Here is a 13,027-nt window from a genome sequence, read left to right on the forward strand (position 1 = left end):
TGGTTGTATCTGCTTCTTCGAGGCCTGAATCTTTTTCATATATTTTTAACGAAGAAAAAATTTAACGTTACACCGGATAAGAGATTTACACTTAGAAAGGGGGAATTTATGTTTACCAGCAATGTTTTTAAACGTAAACACATTTTATAAATTGAGTCTAAATACCAGTTCTTGCATAAAAATTTTTATAACGGTAAAAATAATTTCAACTGATTGCCGCGCTCACTACGCGAACAATAATAAAGGTAAACATTTGTTGGCAAAATATAGAAGTATCATGTTTTGCTCGCAATATATCGTTATTCTAGTATTTTAAATTGTTTACCAAGAAGTCTAAGAAAAATTGTTTTTAGTAATTTTTTAATTGGTGCCGTGATATTGCCTAGCTCACTACTAAAACTTTCCATCAAATACATTTTCTTGGGTAGTTATTTTAATAAATCTAAACTGCACCTATTTTATTAAAAGATAATATGACATTCTTTCCTGTGTAATATGCAAACAATAAGACTGCATCTTTCAAAACACATTTTTAATAAAAATATTTCTGACATTTATTCGCTGGCATAACGAAGTGTTTTTTGTTTCAGAGACGAAAGCAATAAAAAATATGCACATTATCGTTCCAGAGGCCGTTAAAAGAGGAAGTAACGTGACTTTGGTTTGTGATTATGATCTGGAATCATCCGCTCTATATTCCGTTAAATGGTATAAAAACGAAGAGGAATTTTATCGTTTCGTGCCAAAAGAAGCCCCTCCTAGTCAAGTATTTGAAGTTTCTCACATTAGTGTTAATGTAAGTAGAATTAAACAGATTTAGAATTTCGAAATTTATAATTAAATCAAATTAAACTTTTGAAAGATTTTATCAATTACAATAGATATTATATTTTTAATAATTTTTTTAATATTCAAATAAGCTTCTAGACAAAATTAACGCAGAAAAGAAAACATTCCAACGACTCATTAGTAAAGTGTCGATAAATTTCAGCTCCGAATAAAACGTATTTTTTGTTGGTTTATACCAAAAATTTAAATAGAATTGTGTACTAAGAGTGAAATTAAAGTGTTCTAATTATAGAAGAGAAAAATTGTAAGTACAATTTTTATTTGATCCGCATAAAACCATTTAAAGGATTTCATTCAAAACTAAACAACAGAAAATCTTTTTTTATTTCAAATAAAAACGCCGATTATCCGGCTTAATTACCTTAAGTCAGTAGCGGCTCTAGTATTAATACTACTAAATGAAAAAAAATAAAAATTAAAAATGGATAATAATTTAAAAACTGACACAGTAATCACCAAACCGTTATTAACATCTTCAGCACCAAGCTCTTTTTCAACATTAACCTACTCTAATGCCGTAAGCAACTTAAACTTTCCATCCAAAGAACAAGCAATTGTTTTGTCATCAGTACCGGATATAAAAATACACCAATATATAATAGCAATAGGAACTTTAGTACAACCAAAAAATATTATCTTCGCGTCCAGAATCTCAAATAACAGAGTATGCATTTATCTCAGTAACACTACAATCTTAGAAAAATTACTGCATAATCACAAATCCGTTTCAATACAAGGGAACAACATAGAAATTAGAAGATTAATTACTTCTACGAGCCGACTAGTGATATCAAATATCTGCCCTAGTATTCCAAACACTATTATGGAAGAAGAGCTCAAAAAATTGGAGCGTATTGCAGTGTCTAAAATAACATTTTTAAAATTTGGCATGCCAGAATCTGAATACAACCATATATTAAGCTTTAGGCGTCAAGTATTTGTTGCTTCAACAACTAGTAATCATATCCCAAACTCACTTCTAATATCTCATGACAATACCCCACACAGAATTTATCTTTCCTTAGATGGCCTAATTTGCTCTAAATGTAATACCGCAGGACATAAAAATGAAAACGGCACTATCGAACCAATTAATATACAAAATATTGACTAGCTATGTCAATTTATAAATGTTAACATTTCTGAAACAGAAAATATCCAATAAATAAAACATCTCTTACATCAGAAACCCCAACTGCTCAGCAATCCAGTACTCCTGGCTACTTCTTCAACCAGACCACTACCAAATACCCCCACCAACTCACAAAACCTATCCGAATCACTATCTAATAATACTAACATAATATCACATACTTCTATAAAAAGACAAATGTCAACAGCTCCTGAAATAATAAAGTCAGAAAATCAAAAAATAATAATTCCTGTTCCAAAGAAATCTGCACCTAAAAGGATTAAAAAAGCTTTGAACATCAAAACCTCAATGAAACCTATAGAAGCCATTTTATCGTCAGCTACTACTCCTTACACACTAAAATACACAGAACTATGCGACTATAAATGCTATAGGTTTAAAGTTTCCTGAAAACGTAGTAAAGGATTATACAAATGACCTAGAAGGACTTAGCGCTGAATTGCAAATGGTACACACAAACACAAACGACCGACGTCTTAAAAACAACATTTCAAGGATCTTAAAAAAGATACATGGAACAGACAACTCTTCTATTACTGAGGAAGAAAGCGACGGCAACTCTATCCAATAACCAAATTCATACTTTAATGGAATTTGAATGGCTTTTACAGCCATATCTAAAACACTATTGACCACATTTTGTCAGCTGTTCATTTGGTTTGATTTTTTCATTCGTTTTCTGGACAGCGTTCCACTGAAGAAGCTGTGGCAATCAATGGAAAGCACAAATATTAATATAGAATTAATAAAAGTCGTCAAAGTGCTATACAACCAACCAATAACAAAGATAAAAGCAGGGACACAAATAACAACAGAATTTATAACACCGAAAGGATTAAAGCAAGGATGTTGCCTGTCTCCCACTTTATTTAAATTATACCTCGAAAGTGCTTTAAAAAGATTGAAACAAAAATGCAGGACAATGGGGATACCGCTCACCAATACTATGGTATATACGCTTAAATTTGCCGGCGATCAAGTAATAATGGCTCAAGATTATGACGATTTAAACTCTATGGCACGAAAATTAATTGAAGAAAATGATATATGGGGTCTAGAAGTAAATAAAAAGAAAACCGAATACCTGTGCATTGGAACAGAACAAAAAGATCTTATATTAGAGGATAACACTACGATAAAGCACTGATGTGACTACAAATACCTAGGTGTCACTGTTTCACAAGATGGAACATTAGACAAAGCTATAAGAGAGAGAAATACGTCAGGAAAAAAAGCCATCACAATGTTAAACACCATTTTATGGGACCAATCCATCAGCAAAGAAAATAAAAAGAGGATATATGAGACTATAATAAAAAGTATCACTTTATACAGCTGTGAGGTATGGCCACTGATAGAAAGAACACTGTCAACGCTGAAAGCGACGGAAATGGCTTTTTATAGAAGAGCCGCAGGAAGATCTAGAAGAGAAAGGATTACCAACAAACGCATTAGAGAAATAATGGGAATCAAACGAACAATCACAGATGACCTAGCAACAAAACAACTTATCTGTTTTGGACACATACAAAGAATAGACGAACAACGAATGCCAAAAGAAATACTAAAGTGGCAACCAGAAGGAAAAAGAAAACGAGGTAGACCGAGAAAAAGTTGGAGCGAAGGAATAAATAAAGAACTGAGAGAGAGGGCCATAGAAGAAGATCTATGGAACAACCGGTCTAAGTGACGATTGGAAGTCGGAAAACGGCGGAAAACGTTATAAACCGACAAGTAGTTGTAGTCTAAAACTTAAAAACATTATTCAATGAATTCTCACCTTTAGTAATATGTTTACAAAAAACACGACTTTCTAATAATATCGTAAAATTGAAAAACTATACACCATACATTAAAAATATACCGGTGCAGCAAATAGCTAGCGGTGGTGTTGGCATCTTTGTGAAATCTACGGTCGAAGCCAAAGAAATTCCGTTAGATACAAATCTGGAAGCTGTTGCAGTCTCAATAGTTCATCATTTCAAAATTAACATTTGCAGTGTATATTTACCACACCCGGAAGAATCTATACTCCTAGAACTACAAAAAGTGATAGAACAAATTCCATCTCCTAAATTATTTCTTGCTGACACTAATTGTCATAACGAATCTTGGGGATCTGCGAAAACTGACAAAAATGACAAAACTCTATTAGAAATAATTAAAAACCTCAAACTGGTGCTATTAAACACAGGAATGCCTACCCGTTTCAACTTATACAATGGCACGTGTTCAACCATCGATTTATCCCTCAGCAATTCAACTTTAGCACCACTAGTTGAGTGGAATACACTTTCACACTACTTATTTGACAGCGACCATCTACCAATTTTGATTACTCATATTGAAGACATAAACATTATTACAAAACCATATAAAACATGGAAATTAAAATCAACGGACTGGGAAAAGTACACTAGTTTAATAACTAAACGAATGAAAAACTTCAAAATATTAGAAGATAAAAACATTACAATAACAAATTTTAATATCCTAATAGATTCAGCCAGAGAAGCGATTGGAAAAACTAAGACTACCACAAAATGCTCCTTTAATATATTGAAAAAACACAATTCCGAAACTAACTTAGCTAGATTTAGAACGTTAATAAGTGATATTTGGCAGAAAATAAGGAAAATAAAAGGCTCAACCAAAATTAATCATATCGACACCATTCTACAGATAACTTAATTACTTCAGATAAACTAGAAATTGTAGAAATCTTAGCTGATCACTATCAACTATATTCGAGCAATGATCAATACAACCCTACATTCCTTAAACACAAAGAAAAAACCGAATTGTCACAAATCAAAATAGAAGATATTTTATGCCCTCTTAATATACTGATACACTAGACGAGTTAAACGAAAGCCTAGGCAATGCTAAAAAAACTTCTTCAGGACCTGATGATATTCCAGCAATATATTATATTTATTGAGAAACTACCTGAAACAATAAAGAAAACTTTAGTTGATATCTTTAACAATATTTACACAAATAAAACGTTTCCTTCAATATGGCGTCAAGCAATTATAATTCCTTTTTTATGAATGAATAAGCCAAAAAACTTACCATCCTTCTATCGTCTAATTAGTACCATAAGTAACATTTATAAAGAAATGAAGAGAATATTGAGTAAACGACTGAAATGACACTTGAAAAAGAAAAAACTTTTTACTCCAATACAAAGCGGACACCGTTCAGACAGATCAACAGCTGATAACATTGTTGCACTAGAATCCGAAATTCATAAAGCATTTGCAAATCAACAAAAAGTAGTTGCCTGGCAACACCCGGTAAGATGTTGGATGTTTTCTTGAGCTTGACATCCATATTGGCATTTGTCATTTTGGACCTGAGGTTCATTGACAATATATTTCAGGTAATTTTTGGTTGGTATAACCTGATCCTGAATGGCTAGTAATGAACCTTCGGTTTCAAGGAGCATCTTTCCTAAAGTTAGCTAATTTTTCGACCCTATATTGTCGATATAGTCTTGACTGACCTCATTGGGATGTGGCCCGTGCAGAGGTTTACCCATCCAGGTGCGCATTTTTTTGTCCTTAGTAAGATCGTTTATGATTTCTGGTTTCCTCAGTTTGATCGGCGTACTACACAAATCGCGCGATGTAGAATAGATGTCTCAGCTTGCACCTAAAAATAAGTTCTTAAATTAGTAATCTTTTGCTCACTTATATCCATAAGTCCTCGTCCTCCTAAATACCGTGGTCGTTCTTTTTACTGCACTTCGAGGATGGTGTTTTTGTGCCTTTGTGAGATGTGTTCGTACTTTTTGTTGAAAATTTTCTATATCCGTTTTTGTCCACTTAACAATACCAAATAAGTAGCTAATCTCGGAACGTGCATATGTGTTTGGTGCCTTAAAAACATTTTTACTATTAAGATGTGAACAAAGTAGCTATTTTACCCTTCGTATAAACTCAGTAGTTATCTCAGTTTTCATTTGCTTATGGTCAATCTTGCGCGCTTGCTTTATTCCGAGGTATTTATACGTATCATTTTCACCCATTGCCTCCATGTTCTGGCGCCTAACATGGGCGATACTTACGGGCAGAATAACTGCGTTTGCCGTCGAAAGCGAAAAATAAATTGTTGATCCATAGTATCATATATGATACCTGGGGTCCGAGGAGGTTAACACTACGAAGAAACTACTTTAAAACTTATCCTTTGCACTTGGTTTGTATTTTAGTTTTACTACACCGCGCAATAATCGGGGAAAGTATAGAAGAAAATTAAACACTTTATTTACTTCTTGTCAGATCGCCGATTAAGTTAAAAACTATAAAAATATTAATTGTATTGTAGTAATACTCACAGTAAAATAATCAATTAACTGTACATATTTCAAACGAAACGATTTATTTCAATAGTTTCTTGCGATGGCGGAAACACAAGATATTGGCCGTAGCGTTCAATGTTTTATACTCTTTTACACAAAGCTAATACTTTAAAAAGGAACAACGTTAGCTTAAAAGCCATGGAGCAAAAACACTTTGATTTCCTGCTTTATGCCATTTCACTATGTATTGTTCCTGATTATAACCGGAGGTTTTATTGTGGAGCCAGCCCAGGTCGTTTAACTACAATTTTATTGGTTATTTCAGTTTACATCTCCGAGTTTGCTTTGTTCCGATAAGTTTTCTGAAAACACTGTAAATCATCTTTCGAAAATCTATATTGTTAGCTACAAAAGAAGTTACGATACGAGAAAAATAAATGAAGAAAGTGATTCCGATTTTTACTGTTCGCTTATAAAACTGATCGAGAGTAAAAACGCACTAAAGTACAAAATACTCTCATAAAAGTTTTCTAATTATAACTAAGTTTTGTAAAAAGTCTGCTTTGTAAAGGTAGCAAGAATAAAAAGTTGCAAATTAAAACTAAATAAGGATAATTTAATTTAAATTCTGTTGCTTTTCGTTAAAAATATTTTTAAGTTGGAAATATCGCTTCTTCTCTAAACCTCCGTTAGTACGGCGGGGTCCATTAGATTCCAGCTCAAAACAAAATTAAAATTAAGGGGTCAAGTGAAAGACGAGTTATGTACCACTCTTCTAAAAAAATTAGTTTTGTCACCTTCTTCTTGTAGTGCCTATCCGTTTCGGATGTTATAGACCATCATGGCAATCTGTATTTTGCAAACTGCTGTTCTGAGAAGATTTGTAGTAGTTGTGTTCAACCACATATCGTCGCCTGAGAATTATACTGTTCCATCTCCTAAAACTCAATTTTACAGGAGAGCGTTTTTAAATTTAATGTAAAATATTTTTGATATTATTGAAAAATTGTTGTACAGATCATGATCACTGTTTGCATATTAAATTACTTTTTGTTATAGTGCTTTATTATTGCCAATTAAAACAACATTAACATGTAATACGGAAAAATTTATTTGGATATAGAACAAAAGGAACATTTAACTGAAATATTTGGGATATAGAACATGTATAGTGGATATAGAACTAATTCTTAAAATGTTTTATTGGTGGTAACGACAAATTATCAAATAAAAACCAAAATTTATTAAATATATGACCGTAACTTAAATAAAAATACAATTATTAGGTGTACTAAAAAAACAATAATCTTCTATTTCTCGCTACTTTCCTTATTTGTCTATTTCTTTTGTTTTTCTTTGTTGCACATGATACTTGAATTGTGCTTCAAAACAACATTGTAAAACTCTTTATCAACTTCCGGCATGAACGGTATCATCTCTTTGAGATGCTTTTTCTTTAATTCAGGTAATTTTGGTGTTAAATTAACGAGTTGCAGTACTTCTGGTAAATTATTATGTATTTGACATCGCGTTTTTTTAACGTTTTCCAGTTTAATTTCCTTAAGGGGCCCTTCATATAGTTCACCATATTTTATGATTAAAGGAAATTCTTTTTCGTATATCAGATGTTTCACTTTAGTGTAAGGTACGTTTCGATAGGATCATTTTTCTGATTCTGCTTGGTAATTTTTATAATCTGCAGTGATCATTTGAAAAAATTTAAATTTCATTTTCCACGAGTTTGGAATCTTCGTTAAAATTTTTAACAAACTTACGGGGCTCCAAATATCTACATTTTTTACAAATCTTTCTATACAACTATGAGCTGCATCGACTTCTTGTACACAGCTGTGACCCGGTTCACCAAATTTCTGTTCTATTATTTTTATCTGACCTGAAGAATTGGATTGCAAAAAATGTTGCAAAGCAAATGTCATTATTGAATTTTTATTTTGAGGTACACAGCTGTCTGACCATAAAATTAATTATTCAAGTGCAGGATTATCTAGTACTACTTTTTTAAGTATTTTAATCAAAGCACAAGAAATATGAAGTCTGCTTCTACCAGAAATCATTTCATGCCATAAGGCATTATATACGATCTTAGTTTTGTCGAAATGAGCAGTTAAATTAAAACAAGAAAATTTTGTTTTATAATAAAAATTGCTTACGTTAGATTTTGGTAGCGAAAAAACTTTTTGCAGATCAAAACATAAAACACCAACACATTTGCCTTCGGAGGATATAAATTTGTCTCGGTTTTTTTCCTGATGTACCAAATCTTTATTTTTCTTGTGAGTTTCAAATTTTAAAATATCTGCTTCAGTCGGATTAGTAAGAGAATTATATGCTGCACACTTATCACATATATCTTTCTTGGGACAAAAGAATGTCAAATTAAATTCAGTATTGAATATTGTCCGATACATATGATATTTGACTGGTTCTGATTCTTGAGTTTTGTATAGATCATACATTTTTTGTAAATTTAAATTTCTTTCCAAATATTGTCTGGTAGAACTCTGTCGACAATAGTGAGAGTCGACTCTTTGAAAAGAGTTAATATGTTCTCGTACTTTTTGTTTTTTTCCCTCGGAGATAGTTTTCTTCTGATGCCTGCCACGAATAGGGGAACGAACAATGCATCTAACATCATCTTTTACACTTTTAAAAAAGTAGTAAATCCTCTGTTTACTAATATTTAATGTATTAAAAAAGTAATGTTGGCAAACTCTTATTTTAACTCCACATACATAAAAAAAATATTGATATGAAAATGTTTTTTTGCTGGTTTCATTGTTTGTTCTTTTTCTTACTGCCAAAATACGCTTCACATGTTTTGAGTAGAACTGATTCTTTTTGTCATCATTAAGAGACCAAAACTGTCTATGAATTGTATCTCTTTCGTCAGGAGTAATTTTAGCCGTACACTGTAGTACACAATTTTCAGATCGACATGTCTCTATTTTCACAGATTTCTTTTCCCTGGTCCGCTTCATTGTATCAACATATTCTTGTCCAGATTGTCGTTTATGTTTTCTTATATTTTGTTTCCAATCTGATGGTCTTCTTTTTCGTTTTCGACTAATCACCGCAGGTTTATTAACTTCTTCGTTAAGATACTCTTCTTCCTCTGCCATCTCAATTTGACTCTCAGGTAACTTTTGTAATTGAAGATTATTTTCTTTTTCTTCATAGTTTTGTGCCAATGCGTCTACTTCTTGCAGTGTGCTAAATTGTAAATTTTGTGTATCCATAGTGTTTAAAGTAACCATTTGTAAAACAACAACTTTTCCTTCATTTGGTGTCGCTTTAGGTCCGTGCTTATCTTGAGATGTTTCTTTACTAATGTTTTCTTTGTCGTTTTCGACATCCTCTTCGATAATATGCCACAAAGAGCTAAAATAAGATATTATTTAGTGGTATTATTTCTCAAAAAATTTAATGTAAGCTTACTTCCAAACGTCACTAGGACATGAAGAAGGCCTTGTTGGCGACGGTGAAAGTTTTGCACTCATTATAAACTGCAAAAAGAAATTGATTTAAATATCAATGTAGTAAGAAACACATGCAATTCGAATCAAAATTACAAAATTAAAAGGAACGAATTTGAAATATGACCACATTACTTTCTGAAACATTCATGCTAATCCATTGCTAATCCACCCCTGTACTACTCTATTCATATCAAAACACATACAACCCGTATTAGTAATTTAATAGTTACAAATACATAATAATGTGTAACATATTTCTTTTTATAATAATTATCAAGATTTTTTATTGATTTGAATAGGTTTAATTACATTTTATTCAATAAAATATCCGTGTCTATGAAAATTTTGAGGTTAGGTAATATTGCAAATTCGTTTAATAAGGATGATTAAATCAACACAATAATATTAAACGTACTTACTTAAATTGTTTCAGGAATACCCACTACTATTTAGTTTAAATACATTTTCTTACTATTCACTTTTTACAAAAAACAATAGATCATTTACCAACATGCCATGATGTACATACACGTACAGTCCGGTATTAAGCACATTATGCGTAATGGATATAGAACACTATAATTCTAGTAACGTATTTATTCTAAAAGTTAAAGAGGATATAGAACAAAATAATTTTAAAAATATTTTGAGGCATACGGGATATAGAACTAAATGTTACTGAAAACTTTTAATTGGTTCTGAATATTATCATCATTTCAATGGATATAGAACAAGCTAATTTTTACAAAAATTTCTATGTATATAACTCCAAACTGCCAAAAAGTGGATATAGAACAGTATAATTCTCAGGCGACGATATGTTAATTTTTCAGCCAGGAAATCCTTCGCTTTCCTGATCCTCGTTTTCCTTCTAATTTTCCTTGTAGAATAAATTGCAGCAACCCATATCTTTCGCGGGCAATGTGCAATTTCACGTGCAATGATGAACATGAGCCTTCAAGACCACATTACAAACCAAAAAATCAGGCAAAGATCAGGAGTTCAAGACGTCATCGAAAGAATCACGACGCTTAAGTGGAACTGGGCAGGGACTTAGTCAGAACACAAGATGGACGGTGGACAAGACGTATTATGGAATGGAGGCCCAGAAACTATAAAAGAAGCCGAGGACGACCACCAACTAGATGAACCGATGATATAAAACGTGTAGCGGGAAACTGGCTACAAGCGGCCCAGTGTAGAGAACACTGGAAAAAACTGAGGGAGGCCTATGTCCAGCAGTGGACGCGATTGGCTAATTGATGATGATGATATCTTTCGCTGTTCCCCATGATGCGACCGAGGTATTCGATTTTGACTGTTTTATTGTGGTTAGCAACCTCTTCGCATTCTTAATAAAACGATAAAAAAAAGATGTTACAATATTTCGGTCATGTCATGAGACATCCAGAGAGGTATAACCTTCTACACCTCATAATATAGGGTAAGATCGCCGGAAGGAGAGGCCCAGCCCGAAGAACATCCTGGCTCCGAAATCTCCGAGAATGGTATCAAGAGACCACTGCTAATTTATTTAGAGCCACCGTAAACAAAGTTATTATTGCCAATATGATCGCAAACGTTCGATAATCGGACAGATTACAGAAATAAGAAGAATAAAACGTCCTGGTTAGTAATGTGGTAGGTATAGGATATCTTTTGGATTTGATGATAAAGCCACATTTCGAAAACCTCAATTTTTTTGCAGGTAGCGTTTGTGAGAGTTCACGACTCAACTTCGTACAACAGTATAGGAAAGATATAACATCGTAGTAACTTACTTTCTTTATAACCTTATAACTTGGGGTTATAAGGTTATTTTTTTTTGGTAATAAAAATAAAAGACTGGATTGGCGAAAGAAAAGAAAAAAAAAAGAATGAAAGAGAAATAAAACCCAGGCTTAACAATTTGATCAAACGAGAGATAAAGAAAATGGGGAGAAATTAGAAGCAAGTGATATTAATGGAAGGGAATTTAAGTGAACGGATGGTCAAGCTGGTTAACTAAAATTTAGTGAGTGAGGGAGAGATAGAGAACAATAAGAGGATGAGACGTAAATATTCAGGGAATGGAGATCGACTAGCTTTTCGTGCCGTGTTAGAAGAAAATAGATGATGATAAAGAAACAACAAATAAAAACCGAAGATCTCAGAAGAGAAAAGCAGTTGATAACAAAAAGAAGGATGGGCGCCAGGAGTAGAGGTCTGTTGGAACTTCTACTCCGTTGATATTACAGTCGGAGTGCTAGAAAGTATAGTGATAAACCATAAAAGTATGATTTAATCCTAAAAACTATTTAAAACCCAACTAGCTGAGAGATACCAGGTGTAGGTAAAGTAAAACGCAATATGTACAATATGTGGTTTTATTATAGAAAAATGTAAAAAAATGGCTTGATTATATAATATATAATGTATAGAAAATGAAAAATATTTGATATACTCTTTTTTTTTATAATGTTCTCTTTGTTTTAAATCAAAAAATGTTTACAATATACAAACAGAAAACCTGAGTGATTCCATATCAAAACTTCAACAAGATACAGACAGAAAATTTTGAGTGCTAGTGACTGAGCGCATACATGGTTGTACCATGAAAAATCTTATATACTAAAACGCTAAGCCCTTTTCTTGTGCACCACTTTACTCAAAAACCATATTAGATAATTAAAATATTTTTTCGGAATATTATTAGTATTACGTATGAGATTGTCAAGATATACTTTTGGTACAAAAATTCACTTCCGGTTTTGAGATGACCGGAAGTTAAAATTTACTTTAAGTTTTAGACCCCACAATGTATATGGATCGAAAGGTCTTGTCGAGACGAATCTAAATATGTACTTCCGGTTGCGATCCGACACCGGAAGTGACACGAAACGCGCATAAAACGTCAAGATAGAGCAAATCTGACACCGGATTCGTGATCAGCATGCAAAATTAACTGCTAAATGATATCCATGTCGACATTTGATGAACTAAAAATTGGATTCCGGTTTTGAGGTCGACTTCCGGTTTCGTTTTTATTAGTCAAATCAATAGAGAATTCAACGTAGAGTTCAAAAATGTAAGTTCACGAAATTATCATTTATAGTTTTTGAGTTATTGATAAAAATATTTTTACTTCCGGTCATTGTATATATTGTATATTTTTCTTGCAAAATAAAAATTTCATTTAAAAAACTCGATGTCGAGTTGGTCCGCTGGTTATAGTTATAACAA

General features: G+C 32.5%; 1 protein-coding gene across 4 annotated transcripts in view; it reads left to right on the plus strand.

The window, feature by feature from the left end:
* Positions 1-13,027, plus strand: part of LOC140439953 (uncharacterized) — a 772,922-nt gene that overhangs the window by 587,159 nt on the left and 172,736 nt on the right. For all 4 annotated transcript variants that reach the window (XM_072530146.1, XM_072530147.1, XM_072530148.1 and 1 more), the window contains one exon: positions 591-796. In XM_072530146.1, the coding sequence (XP_072386247.1) occupies positions 591-796 (206 nt within the window). The remainder of the gene's footprint in view (positions 1-590; positions 797-13,027) is intronic.

The sequence above is a fragment of the Diabrotica undecimpunctata genome, chromosome 4 (genome assembly GCF_040954645.1).
Source record: "Diabrotica undecimpunctata isolate CICGRU chromosome 4, icDiaUnde3, whole genome shotgun sequence".
Lineage (NCBI taxonomy): Eukaryota > Metazoa > Arthropoda > Insecta > Coleoptera > Chrysomelidae > Diabrotica > Diabrotica undecimpunctata.